At 38.0% G+C, this 23776-nt stretch overlaps 1 protein-coding gene across 1 annotated transcript; it reads right to left on the bottom strand.

Moving 5' to 3' along the window:
• Positions 1–948: 948 nt before the first annotated feature.
• LOC149181934 (serine/threonine/tyrosine-protein kinase HT1-like) lies at positions 949–23307 on the bottom strand. Its single transcript, XM_089416721.1, has 3 exons — positions 21726–23307; positions 9361–9807; positions 949–1710 (listed from the first exon to the last, which is right to left on the bottom strand). Exons 1-3 carry the CDS (start codon positions 22194–22196, stop codon positions 1462–1464), a joined length of 1167 nt encoding a protein of 388 aa, XP_089272847.1. The 5' UTR covers positions 22197–23307; the 3' UTR covers positions 949–1461.
• Between the last annotated feature and the right edge of the window lie 469 nt (positions 23308–23776).

Genomic DNA, 23776 nt, shown 5'->3' with positions numbered 1-23776 from the left:
AAATGGTAGAAAATATATGAACATAACATATTTAGAATATGCTTAAAAGAATTATCAGAAATGACCAACATAGAATTAAAACAGCCAACATAGAAATAACCATTTTGCAAGACTTGCGGTGCCAACAGTTTCCCGTTTCCATAGTAATCATCTTCATGCACATTAGAACGCAAATCTTAACGGACATACGTGTAAGCCTTAATTTTTCTCTCTAAAAGTGAGAATGCTAACAGAAATAATCCTTTGATTTCAAGTGGCTATGATACTGATTTCTTGTTCCTATAAACATACTTCATGCCTGGGAGTCGGGACATCTTGTTATAAAGGGCATAAAAAGATAGTGCAGGACAGGCAAACCTGAAAACAACAGAGAGGACATCGCATACGTAAAATATGAGTCCCCTCGTTCAACATGTAACTCCCCTAAAATCCTTGCCTTGGATAGTATGATAAGATATATATACCCTATCTATAAATTGATCCAAATCAGTTTTGAGGTTGTAAGCATAAAAAGAATGAAATTAGACACTAGGTTGTAAACTGACTGGATTTTGAAAAAGAAATAGCAAAATTATTTTGCCCGGGCAGTGCTATTTAGTAAATAGGAAAAGGATTCTTTCCTTGGTCGTTGAACGTTCGAGTTTCAGACATGAGCAAACTTCGAAGGTAATGAAAAGAAGAGCAATAGAGAATAAAGCGGGGGAAACCACGGATTATGTAGAATAGCTAACCATGAAAATAAAAGCAAACCATATCTAAACAATAAACAATTACAATAAATGTGCCTTCAACGTTTTTTGTTTTGTGTTTTCAACAATATTGCATTCAAACTCTTTTCAGATTTACAAAAGTTGCGTCGAGACTATAGACGCAAGAATATAAAACTAAATCAATAATTAATATTAATGACAACTTCCAGAATTGCGATACGCAATAGATACTGGAAAGTCAGGCGCAAGCAAGAACCTTCGGTTCTAAGCTATCAAATCAAATGGATATGAATTCAGTACAGAGCTTTAAGCATTCATATTGCACTTGATAGCACAAAATCATGATCCAGAGTTAATCTGAATATACATAATTTCATATGCCCATAATATGAATCTGTGCTTCGGGACAAAATCAAGGATAAAAATCCGCCGCCCAAGTGTGCACTCCTTGTCAAGTGACAAACTTAGTATCATGACTGGGTAACAACCGAATAAGGCCCACTTGATTGGCTTTGTACGTCAACCATGTTTTTACAAATCGAAAAAAGAATTATAACATGCATACATAGTTGGGTGCCTCCTTAAAGTGCACATATTGAGCACAGTCCTCCAAAAGAGTTATGATACAAAGCAAAAATGAACAATCTTTAGTAGATCATACAATCAACAGTTTTCAATTCACAGGCTCTACAAATATAAAATGACTATATGCTTCACCAGATGGTGAACATTTCTATTCAGTTGGCGGTCCCTATGTCCGTAAAAAACTTGAGCCACCAATAGGAACACAACTCTTGAAGAATCGAAATAGTTTGTGCCGCTCTGTAGGCTTGTAATGCAAAAGGAATTCAGGATCTTCTCTAAGAGAATCACGGTATTGTTCTAGAAGTGATACAATATGGTCAAAATCTGGTCGCTTGTCTGGATTTGTTGCCCAGCATCGCTTGATAAGGTGAACAAATGCAGCAGGGCAAGCAGTCGGCAAAGGTGGCCTGGCATTCTGCGCCCATTTCAACCATAATTTCTCTTACATCAGCAAGTCTATGGTCATTGATAAATCGAGCCAGCATGTAATACATCAATATATGCAAAAATGACGATTGACTTCTTACGTTTCTTTCTTATTCGCTAAAATGAAACGCCTTAACATTTTTCTTTTGCAAACAATCTGGCAATATCTTCACTTCCAAAAGTAATTTAAAAAATATTTCAGAGGTCAGAAAACAGTTTTGGTTCATCCAACAAATATATTAAATACGTATTAACTTCAACAACCAGAACAGTTATATTCAAAATTTGAACTATGAGCACAGCTTTTAATAAAAATATTTTCATTAATACGAGAAGACCAGGCAGCCTAACATGCAGGGAACTGACAGTGAGGAGCAAGGAATATCACACAATAATGAAATGAAATGATATTTTAAGGTCCACGAGACTAAAAATAGTCTATGAGACCATTAGTTCCTTGTTTTTCACTCTTTGCAATTCGGTCCTTTTCTGATTCAAATTGATGATGAGCTGACCCAACCTTCCAACAATCCTCTCGCTAAAAAGACAATGCCAAGAAACTGATGCTAACATGTTCTCATAACTTTCTCTGATGTCTTTGAATGCATCACATTCCAAAATGAAATGTTTTTCCGAACGTGCAAAATGTACACACCCTTTCTTCCCAAGCTTCTTTAGGCCTTTTCCACCGTCCTGTTTCACACCGAAGTTGATGTGAGTTGGTCCTTAATTGAGCAATAAAAACCTTTGCCCTCCATGAAATGCTAGCTCCAATGAGCTCTTTTTGTTGTAAATCACAGGTAGGGTTGAATTCCTCAATGTCATATTTCTTCTTTCTACCCAACCCTTTTCCCCATAACTTTTTACGAAACTTCTCCATAACAAAATCCTTTAGCTCCTTGCTATTTGTGGAATAGGCATTGAGGTAGATATTCCATTTTGGCATCCATGTGTAGTTTTGTTTCATCCATGTTTTCTTTCTTTCACTAATGCCTTCATTAAAGATAACATTAGGCCATCTACCTACTCTCATTTGTTCAATTCTTTTTAGGTATCTTATGAGCCGCACCATAGCAATTGCTTCAATGGAAGTTGCTCATGTTCCACTCAACATTATCTTATATGGTACCGGACTTTTTATTTTGAACTTGCTCATGATCAAGCATTTTTGGATTTTCTCAATTTGTTTCCATTTTGAGACGGGAACGCTGCTAGCCCACAATTCACACCCATATAGCATCACTAGACAAACTAGGAATCCAAAAAGCACTATAATCGTTTTCCAATCGCATAACTCTGCCTCTCTACATCTGTTTTGAAGAGTGTATAATGCTTTCCACCCTCCTAAAATTCTCTTCTTTCTGCAGTCCTCCCAATTGAGTTTGTTGTTGAAATCAATCCCAAGGTACTTGTACTCCTTTACTTCTTCAAGAATGTTGTCTTCAAAGAAGAAAGTATGCTGGCTCTGCTTCCTTTTATTAGAAAAAATCATTATTTTGGTCTTGCTAGTATTGACTTGCATCCCCACTGCTCTACAAAAATGTTCAAGGACATATAAGTGCATTTGCAATCCATGGGCCGATTTAGAAATCAATACAATATCATCAGCGTATAAAAGAAGCTTTATCACAAACTCCCCCAACCGAACACCATCTCCACCTTGCAGATTTAGCCACTCTTCCAATTTATCAATATATAGACCAAAAAGAGTGGGGGATAGAGAGCAACCTTGCTTGACTCCAATGTCACTTCTAAAGCTCTCTGAAATACCTGCTGAGGTTCTAATTTTGACTTTCACTTCTTCATAAAGTCTATGGACAACGACTCTATAATGCACAGGGATTTCAAGTTCTTCCATTCTACGCCACAACTTATCCATAGGAACCATGTCAAATGCTTTTTTGAAGTCAACAAAGCAGCAAAATACTTATTCTTTGTCCTCCCAAACCTTTTCAACAATGTGTTTCAATGTGATGCCATGATCCACTGTAGAATTTTTCGGCCTAAAACCCGCTTGTCCTCTTGGCCTCTTTTCTTTTACTTCTGCCCACTTGCTAATTATGTCTTCTACCGTGCTGCGGAAAAGCTTTGCAAACAAAGGATTGATCATAATTGTTCTATAGTTGGATGGATTATTAATGTCTCCACTTTTAAAAAGGGGTATTGCTAGGCTAATTGTCCAATCTCTTGGGAATCCTTGTTGAATGATGTTGTTGAATATTTTCATGATGTGTGGTGCAAGAGCGTTCATTCCCCATTTTAGATACTTTGCTTGAAGTTCAACCAAGTCCTTTGCCTTTCCTATTTTCAGCGTCTTAATTCCATTCTCCACCTCCTGTAATGTGAAGAGCTTCGGATTTGTGTTGATCCTAGAGGGGGACTCCGCCTCAAATTCTTTCTCATAGAGTTGTCTTGCATATTCAAACCATCGATTGGCTGTAATATTATTTTCAATTTGATTCTTCCTTGGTTGCAGTTCCTACCAGAAAAGCTTTGGATTATTCTTGCTTAAATATATTAACTCTTCTCTCCTTGTTTGCATGAACTCATCTTTTTTCCTTTTTAGTATCTGCTTATATAACTTTACATTCATCTTCTCTTTTCCTACCTTTTTCAAGGTTCTTCTTGCCATTTTGCATTCTTCATCAAACCAAGCATTTACAAGAAAGCAATTTGATTCTGATTTCCTATTTTTTGCTCTTTTGCACTTCTCAAGTGCACTTTGGATTATATTTGTTAACTCATGGCTGCTGAAGCGTTTGAAACCAGTTTTATCCTTCTGAATTAATCTCTAACATTGTCTTGAAGATAGTACCATTTTCTTGTGTTAGAAGAATTTTGCCCCTTGATAGTGATTTTCGAGAGCATTGGGTTTTCCTCCTATGTTGTCTTTCTTCTAACCATGATAACCTTATAAAAATTGGGTTATGGTCTGAATTTAAGTCCCAAATGTGCTCTCCAATACTAACTTCGTCTATCTTTTCTATTAAGCTTTGTGAACACATCACATAGTCAATGACACTTGCCCCATTGTATGTGTTGCAAGTGAAGTTCCCAGACCTTTTCCATCTATCTAGACCATTGCAAATAATTAAGTTGAAAGCCCCACACAGTGTAAGCAACTCATCTCCAAAATGATTGCTAACTTTGTCATCTTCTGAACACCTCACCCATTGGGGATTCTCCTCTTTAGTGAACCAAATAGGATTGTTATCCTCTTTGCAACAAAGGATGCTAGCTTGATTATTTGTTGTTCTAGCATTGAAATCTCCCACTAAAAGAACTTCTCCCTGCTGAGAGTACACGACAATATCTTGTTTTAAAGCTGCATATGGATCCTTGTTGTCAAGCCCCTTATTTTTGTAAGTTTTCAAGACTTGAGGGGCAAAATAGCATGCTGCAATTCTTATGTGATTCTCATTCTCTGATATTTTCAACCATAGATATTGTTTATTTGCATCTTCTTTAATTAACTGAATGTGACAGCCTTCTTTTTCTTTCACTAAAACTAGTATTCCCCCATACCCTTTGCCATTTTCTGCTACCTTGTTCCAAACTGCCAACTTCAAATAACCATCAAACACAGGAGTTTTGCAACCATCATGTTCATGAGTTTCCGTGAGACAAATTATGTCTCTACCTTTTGCAATAGGCCCTAACCCAGGTCCCCTCCTCCAAGGGTAACCTCTACAATTCCAACAAACTAAACTTAGGTAGACCTGGGTAGGATTTCACTGCTACACAGTTTGGCACATAAGACTCAAATTTGAGTCTTCACCCCTTTTTGTCCATGCTACTCTTGTTGTTTTCGTCTCTATTATTGAATTCTCTGTTTTTTCTTTACTGTCAGCTTGCTACCCTGATTTGCCTAGAGGCCCAAACACCGCAATAACGGCTTTCCCATTGTACAACCATGCCCTTTTCCCTTCATTTCTTGATGTTCTAATTTTCTCCACTTCATCCCTTCTCTCCTCTTGTTGTTTTTTGGTTAAATCTTTATCGAGGAAGAAGTATGAGCCTTTCAAGAGTTTCTTTCTGCCCAAAAGTTGTTGTTTTTCTTGTGCGCTTGCCATGGTGACTTTTATGGGTCAAGGCCTCTCTTCACATATCCTCCCAACCCTTCTTGCTTGGCAAATTTGCCCTTTCCAATGTAGTTTAGCTTTCAGAAAGTCTCTTGTCAAATTAAGAGTACTTTCATTCTTTCCATAATCTCTTATTCCGCTGATAATAAAGTTTGTTTTTCTGTCCTGTCTTTCTTTTTGTTCTATTTCATGTGTTCTGTGATCACTTGCATCTTCTTCTTCCTTTGTCCTTATGTAATCATTAGTGTCTTCAGCTCTAACTTTGATTTCTTTAGGACTATCTTTCCCACTGTTCATTTTTGCCTTCTCTTTGGAAATGTTTGTTTGCTGAGATACCCGAGTTTGTTTAGAAATTGTCACATCTCTGTTTGTTGTTAATAGTTCTTTCATGTTTTGTCATTCTTGTTTTCCTATCTCTAGAGCCTCCTATAACATTGTTACCTATTCTTTTAAAATTCTATTACCTTCCATTAGACATTGGTTTGCAACTGTGATTTCTGAAATTTTGCGGTCTCTTTCTTGTTCTCTGGCTTCCAAAATCTCCAGCTTTGTTCTGACCTTCATCAGTTCTTGGACATATAGATCTGATGACCAAGTAAGAGGTGTAGATGTGGGACTGTAAATGATTGATTCTTCTTTATTTTTGTTTCTCTTATTTATTTTCTTTTTCTTTTTCTTGATCTTGATCGGTTTTATTCTCATTTGTCCCCATTTAAGGCGAGCAACCTTACGCCTTAAAATGCCCTCATATTGCTTTGCATTTACCCAAATCCACCTTCTTGTTTTGTCTATTGAAGCAATTTTGACTTGACCCAAATGATTTGTTTCCACTACCAAGGTTCCAATATCAAGTACTTTCTGGCACCTTGAAATAGCCAGGGGCCACCTGGAGGTAGGGGTCAAGTTATGACAATGCGTGGCATAATCCCATCAAAATGGTCTGGCCTTTCCCTATATTGATGGAGGGTGGGGTCCACACCACCACATTAACAACTTAGCATAACCGCCATGTTCGCTTCAAGGCCCATCATTTTGAGGAAGGTCTGCAATCATTCACCGACATTAGATTAATTTATTATGATGGCATCTGTACCCAAATTACTGCCGAATGCTCAGTTGTGCCATTCCTCTAGATACCCTCCCTCCTTTTTCATCAGTAACACCAAGATTTTGGTTTTAGCTATGGTAAAGAAGGCTCATGCTTCATCCCACTCTTTAGCCTAGCTTCAGGCCTCTAAAGAGAAACTCCTTCGCCCTGCTGCTCCTCCAAGGAATCGCAGTTGGGGGCTTTTCTTTGGACAACCCTTTGTTGCATCCTTCACCGAGCTCTACACCAGTTCTAAGCACTAAAGTTGACCATACATCAATGAAGTTGATGATGGATTAAAAATGTGACACTACTGGAAACATGCCTTCTCATTCTTCTTTTGTTGAAAACTTGATCTTGCTGGAGAACTTGAAGATACTTCTTGTACTGTGCATGTGAGCTCTTCTTCAAGAATGCAACCTCCTAGTATCCCACTAAAAGACACAAGCTGTTCCCTTCAACATTGTTTAGCAAGGAACACAGAAAAAAACGATCTTGCAATCGCATGTTTTCTTTATGCACGTAGAATAGCATTTAATGTAGCATACTTCATGTTTTACTATGAAAGAGTATGTGCTATAAATGAGGGTCCTAAAGGATCCATTCATCGTGATCTCGACGAATAACCTTCTTCTCTGTTCATGTCATGCTTCTTTCTTATCACTGTGCTTTTGTTTCTTTCCGGTAAGGAGTCACTAAAACTTTTGTCTTCACAATTGGGCCTTGACTCGAATTATTACATGGTGTTGAAAACAGATATTTTTGTTTCGGTTCATAAAAGTTGTAGTTCTGTTCCTTTCATTCTTGAAAATTTTAATTTCAAACTTCTAAAGTTCAGGGTTTAAAGTTTTAATTGAAACATTAAATCTCCCATCCACATACCAGGTTTTAAAGGATCCATACCCATATCCAGCATACCGCCATACCCACATATCCAGGGAAAATCCATACAAAGTGATCAAGCCCATATTGGGATCCATTTCACCACATGCAGTTACAAAGGTGTTTCACTATACTACATTCTGAATGTTAACACAAAATGTCAAATATTTGTTAGAACCATCCTTGTTAATATAATGTAACTTGAGAGAAACTCCATTTCGCTAGTGCCAAACAAAAAGGTAGATCCTTTGCTTGAACTCAATTACTCAAAGGGTCATTGATGATTGAACACGTTACTTTGGACAGTCAAATAGTTAAACCGTCAACTAGGTAGAGGGAAAACATTCAGGAACAGATTCACCACCCTCCCATATTGAACCAGCCTCAACAAGCAATAAAAATGAAATGGGTCGGGGAGGGGGATGTTCCTTTGGAATAACAAATTATTCATATCTCAGATTCTCAGATAGGGTTCACCAGTGTATATCTTAATTAATTTTCAAGACTTCATAAAGGCATGTAATGCAGTTAGCCCGCCAGTGTACCAAAAGTGAAATAGTCATTAGGATTATAGACAAACTTCTATTTTTATTCAATTCCTGTTTTATTCATTGTTTTTTGAGATATTATATATCACTATGCTACCAGAAGCCTGACCAGCAGACACGTTTCTGTTTCAATTACCATCCCTGTCCTTGTTCCACTCCCATCTTGATAGTATATTTAGTACATTATTAACCAGTTTATAATACAAATACAAGCTGGGATGGAGCACGGATTCACACTGCTCACCCCCAAAACACTCTAGAGTCTAGACCCATTTCTTGTTCAGTTTACATTTTGAATTTCATTTCCCATTTCCTGTTTATGGTCATGTGGGCATATTGTTTTTAAGTAGAAACTGAAATCCCCCTTTTTTTCATAAGTCATGTCAGTAGTCAGAGCATCAGGATTTGAAGCTTGCAGGTACATATTAGTCACAGTTACCAACGTTTTTTAGAAAGGGTATATCTGTCATATGTTCACTAGAAGAATCACTTAAGATTTATACCTATGCTGGTTCAGTATCTGTCATGGATTGCAAAGCTAGCAATTTGAGAAGGACCTAATTGTTTTTCTTTTCTTTTTCCTTTTGTTTTGAAGGTTAGGGGAGTGAGACTACCCTCGGGGTTTCAAATTGGTGACCATCACACAAGGAATGCCTTAACAGCATACTCATTCACCAACTGTTCTACACCCAGTGGGCAAGACGGACCTAACCATTAAAAATTACAGTTCATCATATAAAACTTAGGAAACAAGAAAAGGTCAATTTGACAACTCAAGGTGTTGCTACATTGTTGGATGCAGGATATAGACCTATCTTCAATTACTATGCAAGGTATATGCAGATTGCCACTACAGACCTCAATCACCTCACAAGAAGATCAGGTGCCATTAGCAAACCCAGATCTATAGAACTGTTTACATTGGCATTCATGTGGCCACAAATAAAGAAAGCACTTTTTCCCCATCTGGACCAAACACTAACTTATGCAAAAGGTAATTTTCATGAGGGTTCGAATATTTATTTTCACCAAGTCCATACCTTATGTGATACTGCAAAAGCAGCTTGTACTGGGGTCATATCTTGAAATGGGATCAGCGCTGTCAAGAGCTCCCAAAGAACAATTCCAAAGCTGTACACATCAACTTTTCTTGTATATGGCTTTTCCTTGATCATCTCTGGTGCCATCCAGCGGTAAGTACCCATAAAGCTGTCACATTGGGACTCAAAACATGACACCCCAAAATCAGCCACTTTCACGCACATGTCATCACCCAAGAGGAGATTCTCTGATTTCAGATCCCTATGCATTATACCTTGAGAATGAAGATATTTCATTCCCCGAGCAATATCAAGGGCCATCTTCAAAACAAGTTTCAGTGGAACTGAATGCGGCTCCTGCTTATGAAGGTATGTCCTCAATGAACCTCCAGGCAAATATTCAGTGATGATGCAAAATACAGGAGGCTTCTTGCATGCTGCAACAAACTGTAAAATCCAGTTGCGTCACGGTCAGTTAACATGTTGAAATAAAATTGCTATCTGCTTTGACCATTCCACAGGTTTACTGCTTGTGTCATGTGAAAGTTATTAATTACACAATCAATAGCCAGAACAAAAGAGAAATGACACCCAGGCAGTCGACAAATCAGAACCAAAAGTACAAATTTGAAAAGCAAAACACTAATTCAACAAAGTCATTAATTGCAATGTCTTCAAATGGTGAAAAATGAACCTCAATTTTGAGAGGAAAGAAGCAAGTTTTAACTTCAAAGTGACATGAAAAAATCACACGTACAAATTTTACAAGAAAGAAAAGTCAACAGTCAATTGGAAACTGATGAATAGAACATGAAAAAACCACACACACAAATTTTACAAGAAAGAAAAGTTGACAGTCAATTGGAAACTGATGAATAGCCAACAGAGAATTATCAGGGGAGTCCTACTAAGAACAAGAGACATCAGAAATTAACTTTATCAGACAACCCAAGTTTCTACATTCTAGAACCAAACTGCTACCTTTTGAATTGATAGATATTAAAAGCTCACAACTAGTTTAGAGATATAAAATAGCCTTTACGTTTATTGGCAGCATTCAGTATTAGTTGTAAGCAAAAACTCTTTATCCAAGAGAAAATGCCTGATATAGACTTTATGCCACGTTATGTTAGCGCAATCCAACCAATGTTCTCTGAAGCACCAATTTGTAAAAGATAAATATCTAAAATGTAGCGTTGCTATTTATGTTGATGTAATTCAAATTTTCATATCCATTGAATTAAAAAATGCAATGAAAACAGAACTGCTGGAAATATTTTAACAACAGAGCTTCCTGCAGTGCACTGGGCTAGCTCAAAGATCATGCAGGGAGTCTCAAGGTCGATCATCTGGGCTGACTGCATTTCTTGTGTGCCTCACTCAATGTCCCTACTGGGTGAAGCACTGTGATCAGTACCAATGGGTTTACACTTGGTTCTATCTTTGAAATGCTGGGAAGTGCCCAGGGGTTTCCCTTCAAGGCTTTCCTTTGGAAGAAGGTAGATCTTCTTGTCAATGATTTTAAGATAACCAGAAAAAGCATCTCAAATTAGGCCTTTACAATGCAAAATGTACATGGACTTCAGATATTTTCATATGAATTTAAGTGATCACCGGAGAACAAGTCGTTTAGGCAAACCTGTAAAGACAATAAGCAGTTGAAAATCTTAAATGGCAAGTAACTAACTGCGGACAGGTTGGAATGTGAATACTGAATCCATTTACATTATACTACATTCTCTATAAAAGATTCAAAGAGCTACAGCAGTATGATCCCAACAAAATTTCTGTACATCTGCTGGTTTTGAAACCAGTGTAGTTTGAGTCAGCCAAGACTCGTGAGTCTTGCTGAGTCTTACCGATTATTAGCTGGGCTGGGTACTCACCTCATACTCAGCCCTGAAGTCACCACTCACCAAGACTTGGCCAGACTCGCCAAGACTTGCTAAACTCACCAAGACTTGCTAGACTCACCAAGACAATATTTTGAATTGTTTTTGTATTCGCTGAATATTTCCTGAGTGACCGAGTCTTGTCGAGTCCTGGCCAGCTGTCTTTCGTCAAGTCTGAGCATGGCAACTTTTTTTTGAAACCCAATCTCGCATGTTTACAACAGGTTTTGAAATGAACAAAAAAAAGCACCTAGGAATGAAATGGATAACATTTCTCAAAGTGCATTTCTAAGGTCGCATTTCTCAGATCACATTTCTGTTGGCGAAAAGATTGGAATTACTCAGATCGTGTTTCTCAGATTGTATTTCTCAAATCTCATTACTCAGATCGCGTTTCTCAAATTGCAGCGAGGCTCAATCAGAGGGTTTTTGTGAAAGGTATAATTTATTACACACTTTGAGTCTGTTCATGATTGAGCAATTTTGGGAAGGCAAAGTGTTTATCAGGGAATTCTAGAGTTTATATTATATTTTTGCACAGAGTTCAAAACTTCAGTTATTTCGTTCAAGGACCCACAGCCATATGGACTGCGTGGAGATGGGTGCCGGACACAGCAAACCGCATTCATCACAGCCAACACCTAACACGATATCTTGATGGGGTTGTTACAATTGCAGACAGAGGGCATTCAAACACACGAGCAGCTGAAGATGAAGATTGAAGTTTCTCCAGAGAGATTCAATCTCAAGATTGTTCTCTGTTGGAGTTTCTGGCACTGGATTGTAAAGATCTTAATCAATCTGGGAGGAATGTGGTGTATTCTTTAAATGCAAATTTTGATGGAGTTGCAGGCTTGGCACCCAATTCAGAAAAAGAGTAGCCTCCTTTTACCTCTGCCAAATTTTTGGATTCCAAAGCTGCAAAGAAGGGATTGGTGGTCAGTTTGAGTGCAGATACAGAGGCTCAATGGAGCTTCTAAAGAGTTAGCTGTAGTATTGACTATTGAGTGGCCAAGAATATGGGAAGAGCTGAGTATATCAAAGCCCCAGCTCCAAACATTCATATCAATGGGAAGCTTTTAATCAAGAATAATGGAGTTGCTGCATAGAATCCTGAATCAACTTGATGCCAGAGCATTCCAAAAGGATCTAAGTGTGTACAAGAAAAGTGCGACAGAAGGAAGAATGGATGGATCATGGAATAGCACAGCTGCACAAGTGTAACATAATGGTGCAATGCACAATTTTGGCACAAAGAAAGAAAGCACACAACATGTGAGGGAAGAACACGTGCATGACATCAAGCATTCAACACAACAGTTATATAGTCTGAAGGCACATAAAAGATGATCAAGAGGGCAGAACACACAAAATGGCATGATAGGGACAGAAAATCTTAGTATGGATGGAAGAAGAAGAGAAGCAGGATAGGGAGATTGACCTAGAGAGTCAAAATGAGAATCTAGAGAGCCAGAATGGAAGATGAGTCAGTCATGAGCATAAATAAAAAGGATAAAAATTAGAACGTTAGCCAATTAAGTCGGATAGGGATTCAAGTATAAAGAGAGCCATAAACTCCATGTAACTACTTCTATATTGTTGTGTGTGAATGAATCACTGAATGTTTGATGCTTAGCATTGTTCTATGAGGCCATTAGATGCATCATGCAAGTGAAGAGGTGAAGACTTGGGACACAACAACCCGCTAGCATCAATGGTATGAGGCTTGACCAAAAGGTTGAACTCTGGGAGAGAAAACTGAATGAGAGGAAGGTTTTAGAGAAGATGACGAGTGTTGCATGTGAGAAGAAATGACGAGAACAGGCAACATAATGGTAGTAAACAAGGAGTAGCAATAACTAGGAAGAAAAATAGAGAAGCTAGAAAGTATGATTACCACCATTGTAAATGTGAGTTTGCTATGCAATCACTGGTATTTGGGGCATGTGGTTGGTGAAGGTAAGTTCAAGGTAGGTCCTACAAAAACAGAGGCCACCCTTAAATGGCCCACTCCTATTAATGTCACAAAAGTTTGGAGTTTTGTAGGAGCTGCCCAATATCTAGGAAAGTTCATAGCATCAATTTCAGTTGTGGCAAAACCACTTCATGCTATGACAACCAATGGTAAAAGTTTGCAGTGGGGTAAGAATCAGCAAAAAAGAAAATTGCAGAATTGAAGCAGATGACTAGTCAAGCCCCTGTCCTAACACTACTTAACTTGCAAAAGTCATTTGAAGTGAAAATCGATGCTACTGGGTATGCTATGGGTGCAATGTTAATGTAAGGGGGCAGGATGGTCTGCTACCATTTGGAACTATTTCATGGAGAAGAATTGAATTACCCTACATATGGTAAGGAGCTCCATGGCATGGTGCAAGCAATAAAGAAGTGGAAACATTTTCTGTGAGGTAAGAAAACCATTATCCATACAAAACACCAGCCACTGCAATAGCTGCAGACTCAAAGTAAGCTTCAGCAAGAAAGGCATTTTAAATGGATGGGATTTCTGCAACAATTTCATTTAGTGATTAAATATAAGGGCATTACCAACAAGTTTGCCAATCTAGCCAACACAAAAAGTCATAGCTTTGGGAGACACTATGCACATGGAGCCATTCACCAATGAAGAATACAAAGAGGGGGTTTGTAGAAGATGAGGAATTCAAAAGGTGTATCAGCAACTGTAGTGTCAATAGGAGCATGCACGTCTTGATTATCATCTCCAAGATGGATTTCTTTACAAGATGGAGAAGCACTTTGTACCAAACGAAGAAAGAGTACCACTAATAACTAATAAGGGAGGCTCATACCTCAAAGGTAGTTGGGCATTTTCATGTTGGGAAGACTGCCTAACTTGTAGAGGTATGTTTATTGGCCAAGATATAAGAACAAGTAGCTAAGTTTATGAAAATGTGTATATTGCATTGTACAAGCAAATCTAGCAACAGCAACATGAAGCAAAGACTATAGAGTCAATTTTGATGCCTACATGGCCATGAGACAGAATATCCATGGAGTTCTGCCAAGGACATGGAGAGGGCATGACTCTCAAGAGATTCAATATGATGTGTGTTCTGATGGATTATGAAAAGACCGTCAGAGGACAAGACATTGCATGCTTGTTCTTTGAAATGGTTTCGATGCACATTGGGTTCCGAGAAGCATCCTTTCTAGTAGAGATATTAGATTTCTCAATAGTAGATATATTTTGAACTTTGTTGTGGGAGTTGGATACTAAATTGAAGAGATCCACTTCCTTCACCCACAAATTGATGGACAGGACAGAGGTAGGGAATAGGACTTTGGTTCAGCTTATGAGAGGATATAATCAAAAGCATCCAAAGACATGGGATGAAAATTTAATTATATACAGCAGTCCTATAACAGGGTTGTCCACACTTCCACTCGTAAGTCCACTTTTGAAGTCTACTTTGGATAGAACAAAACCAAGGATATATTTAAAAGTCACTTGATGAGAAGTTTAATGGCAAGCCCACAACCTGATTTGTGTGGTGTGCAGTGAAATCCACTGTATGTCTAATGTGGACAGTCACATGGACACTCTTATTGCAATAAAGACATTACATCAATAAATTGGCCATAACAATTTGACTCAAGCTCTAACTGACCAAAAGTTTAATGTGACAAGAAAGCTGCCTCAGGTTACAACTTTTCTTTTAAACTTGGGGACCCAACTCCAAGCAGGTTTTACCCAACAAACTCTGCAAATCTTCTACCTTGTTCTTCTGTATTATTCTCTCGCTTCAATAGTTGTGGCTTATTTTCCTTCTAATAGTAATTGCAGGTCTCTACTGGATCATATCTCAACAATAGAACCAAACCTTGGAGCAAACAAACAGATTATTATCTTTTTGTAAGTTAATTTTTGCAATGAAAATATCAAATAATTACAACTACAATACTTGTCTTACTGTCTCTGGCCTGCCACATGGGAAACCAGACCATAGACAGAAGAATAGAGAGTCTAGGGCAGCATAATTGAAACATAGCTTACAGTCTGAGACTGAAAGTTCACAGTAAAACTGCTGCCCCACCATAAGGGAAACCAGCAACAAAAAACAAAAGGTGCGCCATTTGAATTCCTCAGAGTCTGAGAAAACAAGCTAAGAAAACTAAACATAAACTCTAAAAATAAAGTGCCATCAGCCCTGGTGGGAAAACATAGAAACCCAAGAAATAAAACCATGAAAGATGAGAAACCTGAGCTGCAGGAGGAGAGTGAGGTGTTGCAGTTGATGGGTTGTTCCTCGACCTTGCATGGCCAAGAAATTGGTGAGCTGGGTGGAGATCCCATATCTAGCATGGCCAACCGTCCTTCCACATCTAACATGAGATCCCTAAGCTCATCCAAACAGTGCATGAGGTTCACCTGGGTCTATCTTCTATCCACAAGAATCTTGCCCAAAAGCAACTTAACATGCCAATAAAGGTTCACAGTATTAAGATAATGATTTTGTCTTCCAAGGGAGTCGCCCGTATCAGGAACCCGAGGAGCAATACCTGCCATGACATCCAAGTCCAAAATCTCCTACTTTTCCTGCTGAATTTCTGCCTCGACCAATCAAATTTCCTCCTGAATATGTGGGGTGGTGCTCATGAAAGCTGCGAGCTAAAGACTATGCTCGTAGTCGATCTCTGAAACCACCCAATGCTCCTCAACCTCTCCCTCCATGGTGGCAACAAGCGCGCTGGCACGTCATGGCTGCCAAAGGCAGTAAGACTTTGTTGAGGCCTAACTAGAGCTAAATTGGAAGTTGCAAAAGCTAGTGGTGAAAGAACTTAACCAGAAGATCACATCAGGAGGGTTGCACAATCAATGGACTCAGGGCAGGTCTATGTCACAAGGTTCGTCGAACTTTAACCTTGAGGTTCGAATTTTGGCGAACCTCAAAAATGTTTTGAGGTTCGATGAGGTTAGCCAATGACCAAGTCCATAGATCAAAACTCATAACTTCATGTCACAACTCAAGCTTGTAATTTATCCTTGCAGTTTCCATGTTTGTGATAGCATATTTTATGTTTATTAATGTTGATTTGTTACTATTTTATCCTATGATTCATTTTAAATTAATATATGTTTATATATATAGACGAACCTAATAGCAAACCTCATCAAAAAATTCGAACTCAAACCGAAGCCAATCATTGTTGAACCCGAACCGTGTGACATTGGGGCAAGTCCATCTTCATCGCAAAACGCCGCTATAGGTGGAGGAAAAAACAGAGGGGCGAAAGAGGACCCCCACATGCAAGCAACAATACAATAATCAAAGGTCATGGTAAACGAAGAAAGCATTTGAAGCAAGCGTCGAAAGAACAGAAGAAGGGCAATCAAATTGCCAAGGAGGAGGAGCATGATGTTGCTTGCAGCGCATGCGCTGCATCTGACAAAGCTTAACATTAAGATGTGCCAAAGTGCCTCTACCACCCTCCTTGGGTGGCAAGGGCTCATTAATGTACTAGGGTGGTGTGGTGTGTGAGGGGGTGGGGCAATGGGGGGGCCCATCATATAAAGCCCTACCTCCATTATTTCAGCAATAACACCCGCATAGGGGCTTTGGTATTGTAGAAATCTCTTGGCATTCTTGCTTCAAGGTAGAGGGAGAGAAGACCAAGAGGATTGGTTTATCAACAGACAATTACTACAACCCTCATTAGCTAACCTGTTGACTAGCTTGTTTGCAGTTCTTCTAATGTGCGAGGGAATGGTGACAAAAATTTGAGGGAGAAGATGTTTAATGCATGCCAGAAATCCTTCAGATCTCTAGCTTTCGGCAATCTACAATGAGGAAGACACATGGAGAAGCTTGGTAATCAAGGAGCAAGCAGACAAACTATAAAAGAGCATATCACATCACGCTTTTCCAACTTATTTCAATCTCATTATCAGTATGCAGGGATCGAATTTTAAGGCATCAATGCCCAACAAAAGGCCATTTTATTTGTAATCAATGGGATGATATTTTGTCACTAAGAAAATGTTATAATGAAACTTTTTTTGTCAAAGAAGGTGCCAACTAAGAAAGATTTTTTATAAAGGAGAACGCATTTGATTAGTCCAAGCAGAAATTAGAAGAAAATCCTAACCTCAATCTAGCAATAACAAGCTAAATGTCAATGGTCTTCAGGCTTCAACAATTTTCGAGTTGAAAGAAGATCCTTTTCCATCATATTTGATTCCTAGAAATCTATCTTCGCTCTAGATCTATCAAGCTCTGAAAGGGATCAAATCTCTTGACGTGTAAATTTCTTGATCATTTAAGAATCCATATGGATATAGGCTGGTTGTAGCATCACTCAACTTCACAAAACTCAGATGGATATGTAAAATTACAATTTTGATTATTGTTAAGATATTTTTATTTGCGATCAAATCTCTCTGTTTCATATATCTAGAAAGTTTTTTATTTTACTTTGTATCTATATCTATGTTGCCAGGAAACGTGGGTTCGAGGACGGGTGTGTCACTTTTTGAAACAAGATACATGGGTTCGTCAGGGGTATATTATAATTTATATATTTTATAAATTATAATATATATGAATTTTGAAATCTTCCAACTTACAAAAAAAAATCATTTAAAGACTTAAACATGAGCATTCACTTTGAAATTTCAAATTTGATATCAAGTGGAAATTGCAATTTACACATTGAAATGAAGACAATAACTCCCTTCAAAATAAAAACCAAAGTAGATTATAAAATTAATATATCTGTTTAAAGAACTTTAAACCACAAAACCAAATTCCTCACATATGGATACTATTGAATACATAAATAACTTAGTATCGAAGTTTTGTGTTGAGTGCGATGAAACATTTATATTATATGGGTATTGACATAGTGGAGAAATTTATCAGGGCGGATAGGCAGCCATGCTGCCTGGCTCATAATGGTAACATCTAATGAGGAAGGAAACATCTAGTCCTAGGCAACTTATATCAAGAAAGGCAATTATCTAAATAATGTATCTAATTTTTTTCCTGTTTGACAACTCACAACAAAGGAGGCAAGTTCTAAAATATGTATTTGTAATCTCTTTAAAAGGCTATCAATCCTCATGATAATACAAGTGAATGTTAGTCTTTTATCTTATCTTGTGTGATTGTGTTTGATTCATTTGTTTCTGAGTCTAGTTTTTGGAAGATGCAGCTGAGAGGTGAGGCTCTCTAAGAGCCCCACCTCCAATCAATTGCAGATCCATTGGTATCAGAGCAAGTTGCTCCTTGAGGCTTGATCTATTTTTTTATTTTTTTAAATGCTTGTTTATTTAATGCACTCTTTTCATGCGGCTGCCACATTTTCCATGCTGCATTTTTTTCTTTTCTAAAGTTTGTTGCTCTAAAGTTTTGTTATTAGCATCCTTCCTATTTTCCAGCCACTACAGGTCCTTTAGTCTCAATTTATCTGCCTCATGACAACATCTACAACACCCATGGCCACTTTTGTTACAAGTTTGCAACACATTTAGTTCAAGTATATCTCTGGTGTGGCCTGGTTCCGCACCCTATCCAGAACCCATGAGTTTTTATATCAGGAGCAGCATTCGGAGCAAATTCCCTTTGGAGACGTGCCCTTTCACCCCGCTTTAGTAGGCACATCAGTTTCTGCATAACAACATCTGTCTTGGGTTCCTTTGGAGAAGTGCCCTCCCACCCCAAGCTATGTAGGCACCCGTTATTTCATCAACAATCAGCACAGCAGCATTCGCCTCGGGTTCATTTGGAGGTGGGACCTCCCCCCCCCCAAGCTATGTTGCTTTGTTATCAACAGTCAGCATCACATCACATCAACTCAAGCAGCATCCAAAAATCATTTCAGCCATGACTTCGCACTTAAACAGGGAGGCGGAAAGCAAGGGACGCTTTCCATCTAAAACAGGAGGAAGTGGGTAGCCAGGTTGCTTGGCTCATAATGGTAACATCTAATGAGGAAGAAAACATCTAGTCCTAGGCAACTTATATCAAGAAAGGCAATATCTAAATAATGTATTTAGTTTTTCCTATTTGACAACTCACAACAAAGGAGGCAAGTTCTCAAATATCTTGTGTGGTTGTGTTCTAAAATATCTTGTGTGATTGTGTTTGATTCATTTGTTTATGAGTCGAGTTTTTGGAAGATGCAGCTAAAAGGTGAGGCTCTCTAAGAGCCAAGAGAGCCTCACCTCCAATCAATTTCAGATCAGCGGAAGAAACGCAAGGAAATTAGTGAATGCTTAAGATAGCAAAAAGTAGTTTTTTAAGTGCATATATCCTTCAAATGACTTATACTTAATGGTATTTCTATGTTTTTTTAAATGCATGTATCCTTCTTAAGATGACTTGTACTTAATGGTATTTCTATAAAAGGATGTCGTATCTCAATTAGAGGCATGCATTACTAATTATCATTAAGAAATAAAATCTAGAAACTAATTCATGGCAAAGAAATTAAAAAACTTGTACTTTTGAAATGCTAGGACTTTAAGACCTCAGAACTTTAGATTTGAAATGTTTTACTGTGATAGGAATTTTGATAAAAATCATGGCAAAGAAATTACAAAAACCTGTACTTATTTCGAAATGATGGGACTTTAAGACCTCAGAACTTTAAATTTGAAATGTTTTACTAAGAAAGGATTTAATTTTTCTTGCTCGGCGCCACGTAAAAAGCTGTCACGCACCCATTTTCGGAGTTCACGGACCCATTTTCGAGGTTTGGTGAACTCATTTAAGCAAACGAACCTAGGGAAAAATTATTGACTACCGGAAGAACCCGGTTCGTATGGGTTCATCTAGGAAGTACCCGCTCCAGCGCCCGATACGTGGAGACGAGAACCCGAGACGGGTTCGTGAACCCCACCCCCTAGTTTTCAAACCCCCTAGTTCGTGAACCCGTGCTTCACAAATGTATATTTATCTAACATATAGTACTACTATTATTATTTGTTATAAATAGTATTTTTTTAAGGACATATAATAATGTAAACATTTCTCACATGACACCATCTCTATCATTCTAGGTTATAGAGGCACCTTGCTACTCTCAATGCAATCAATAGAACAAAGAATTATGGCCACGAAAAACAACACATTATGTAGTTTGTGATGAATTCAACATGTTATCTGAATACAATCAAAACGTTCAAAACGTACAGTATGCAGAAGGCATCTAGTTGACAATTGATATACTTTAATCCAGCGTTGAAAAAATCACGATTTTTTCCTTTGGTGAATTTTTCCAATTTTTTCCATTTTTTTGCCGATTTTTCCTGATTTGGAAAAAAATGAATATATTTTGTATTTTTTAATATCAACAGCAGTTTGCCAATTTTTCCACCGATGTTTCCAAGAAGATGTTTTCTGGACCTTTGCTGGTTTTTTGCCCATGCCAGATTTTTCAACACTGCTTTAATCAACACAACAAAATTTATCATTCCAAATAAAACAAGAGAAACAACCTTTTATGGTGCATCTTGTAATGAGCTTCAATTGTGAATCAAAGCTTACGGCAACTAAAGACATCAAAGCTTGCAGAATCAAAGCTTACGGCAACTGAAGACATCTGATATAGCATCGTTATGGTAGATTTTGTAATATATCCCATTTCCTTCAACCAATTAACCCAAAGATTGCACGAACAAAAAACAACGTAGAGAAGAACTTTTATCGCACTTATTGATTGGGTATTCAATTTCTTTCAACTCAAGTTGTAACCATGGAAATAATTGTGACACATTTTGTTAATGGGCTTCTGAAAATTTTGCTTTAGAAAACTAAGTGGAATATGGTGATCGGATCGATTGTCTTCGACATCTGAGAATGAGAAATTGCGTTGAAAAGAGACAAATTTTTGCAAGCTCTAGTCGAGGCTTTTTTTCTTTTTTTCCCCTAATCAAAACGACAAAACCAATGTTATCTATGCTTTGGATCCTAGACGTGTACCTCTGGCATAGTGATTTTGAGTTTATGATTTTTGCATGTTTAATCATTAAGCCAAGCAGCCGTTCGTTGTCCTTGCACAGTAGCTCGTGCTCGGGATGTCGCAGATCTAATTGGCCAGTGAGACCCTTCCCGGTATCCCCGGTGACGAACGGTGCATGTAACCTATCTCCTTAGATATGGGGTGAACATACCGAGGATGGATTTCGTCACTTTCGTCCCTGGTGCTTTAAGTTGATTGTAAATTCCTTCCATCCCCAAACCACAACCAAAATCATCATTTTTATATGTAAAATAAATCTATTAACATCAGGGCAATTTATTTGATGTTCAATACTATCAGGGCTCTGATTCAACAATTAGAACCTTAAAACTAAGAAGTAGGGCTACATATTCAATTTTAGCCCTTCTTCTTCTATATATCTACTGAACAATTGTTTATCTAAGCCAAAACCCTGCTGTTCGGGGAGACAATGAAATGTTTAATCTAAAAGCTAAAAAGAGAATGTTTGCGGATATGCAGAAAACTTACATCTATGATGTTCGGATGCCTTAGCCGAAATAGCAATTTGACTTCCGCTGTAAATTGCTTCTCTAATGAAGTAGCAACAGCGTCATCCTCATCCGGTTGCCTCATCACCTTAACAGCCACAGGCCTCTGTTTGTAAATTCCGTGATATAGTCGGCTGTAGGTCCCAGAAGCAAACTTGGTGCCTATGAGCAACTGAGACATATCAATCATCCATTCTTCACCATCTCCAATAGCCTGCTCTCCTCCAATGAAATCCAAATAATGAGACCAAGAAGACACTCTTCTATACTCTTTCTTTGCAAAATTGATATCATCCAGGGTTTCATTGTCAACGGGTAAAGGAAGAGACCGAGTGCCATTCAATCTGCCACTTGAATGATCAGTTGGAACTGACGAGAAATTGCTCTTATCCTCAATTTTAACTTGCTTTGAGCTTATTTTGCGATCACAATGCTTGAAAACATTCTTCATTGTGCCGAACCTCCGGGACCTCGGGGGACAGGACCGTCACTGAATATCGAAAATTGCCAGAAAAAACAGCAAAGCTTCAAGCGAAACAAAATGCAGAAACTGCTCCCCGTTAAGACATTTCAAGAGATTGAAAAGCTTCTATCATACACAATAAAGCACTGCTATCTGAGGTTAAAATCCTGATATTTGCCCCGAACATAACCTAAAATCTTCTATTTTTCCATTTTGCTGGAGAATTTAGCCAAGCGCAACTATCTCCCCTCACCAAATACTGGATATGTAACAGTGTAGTTTAAATCTTCAAAGTTTTAAACATCTTCACAGGCACATCCAAACGCATTAGCAAAAAGCTTCAGAATCGTCAATCGCTTGAGAATCTTCGCAATCGTCACATAAATTGTGCGAAGTTTCTCGAAAACAGCTTCAAATTCAATATAACCCTCCTCTAACTCGGTTTCGAAATCTTCACAGCAGACAACATGCATTCTCACCACGAGCTTCAAAACGATTCAAGCTTCATAATCTTATGAAAGCGGGAAAAGTAAATTCCGGGCTCCTTTTTGCAAAATGAGGAATTCAACCTGAACAAAAATCTTAATCTAATGTGGCCTACAACCCAACCAGCCACATTTGGACACGAAAAAAATCAATACAACTGTCCGATATCTCAGGCTGTCTTGTCCTGCGTTGGAAAATCGATCATAGAACGCGCCAATGGCTCCCATTACAGAGTCCCTTCAACCGACTGCCAAACTTAGCCAAACCGACACAAACCTGCGGCAATTTTTCCCGAATTTGAACCAGAACGCACTAAATGACCAGCGGAACTTATTCCCGCCCCGGAAATCCCAGACATTTTCGATGAGCCTGGAACGGATTTGAGCCTGTGGCCATCAGCATTGGCACTGCTTTGTGTAAAATTGCTGAGATTTTTTTTTGCCTCCTTAAAATGCAGTCAGTGCAGTTTGGGATTTAGCGGTTGATCTCGCTTTCCATGCGACCGAGAGCCGAGGGACCCAGTTTCTTGGCGATAGGGCTGAAGAAGGACTGAAATCAAAGTTGAAACAAAAAGAAAACATGATAATCTGGAACAAATCTGTAACATACACTCAATGTGACAGTATATTATTAGCTAGCAAATATGAATATTATGTGCAATAACTATTAGTTAAAGCTAACACAACGAAATTGCTGGCGATGTCACGGGACTGAATGATGCGATACTGGCGGAATATTTACTTGTAAGGTATTTCTGTAAGGATCTTTCAGTATGGATATTCTTATTAAATTTATTTATTTTAAGTTTCTCAGTCAAATTGTTAATTTGAATTTTGTATTGTATTTTGGAGAAATAGTCTCTCTTTAGTGCTGTGTTATTAAAAATAATAATAATAATGGTATTTATTATTTATTTTTTTAATATTATAATTATATTTATTATTTGTATTATTTTTAAATATAGAAAAGTGTGGAATGATAAAGAACTACACGTGTTATAAAGCCCTAATCAATTTTAAGTTGAAAATTATTTTTCACTTTGATTAGTACTAAAAAGAAAATGAACAGTGTGAAGATTAGGG

This window comes from Pinus tabuliformis, chromosome 3_2 (assembly GCF_031772625.1).
Source record: "Pinus tabuliformis cultivar Carrire ecotype Pingquan chromosome 3_2, CPIR1, whole genome shotgun sequence".
Classification (NCBI taxonomy): domain Eukaryota; kingdom Viridiplantae; phylum Streptophyta; class Pinopsida; order Pinales; family Pinaceae; genus Pinus; species Pinus tabuliformis.
Note: the sequence above shows the minus strand (reverse complement) of the source record. Positions and strands in the feature narration are given on the sequence as shown.

Coding starts and splice junctions, on each gene's coding strand:
- LOC149181934 (XM_089416721.1), bottom strand. CDS start 22,196: ATGAAGAATGTTTTCAAGCATTGTGATCGCAAAATAAGCTCAAAGCAA. Junction 9,808..21,725: donor GGCATCCGAACATCATAGAT/GTAAGTTTTCTG, acceptor TGGATTTTACAG/TTTGTTGCAGCATGCAAGAA. Junction 1,711..9,360: donor CTTTTGCAGTATCACATAAG/GTATGGACTTGG, acceptor AAATGGGCGCAG/AATGCCAGGCCACCTTTGCC.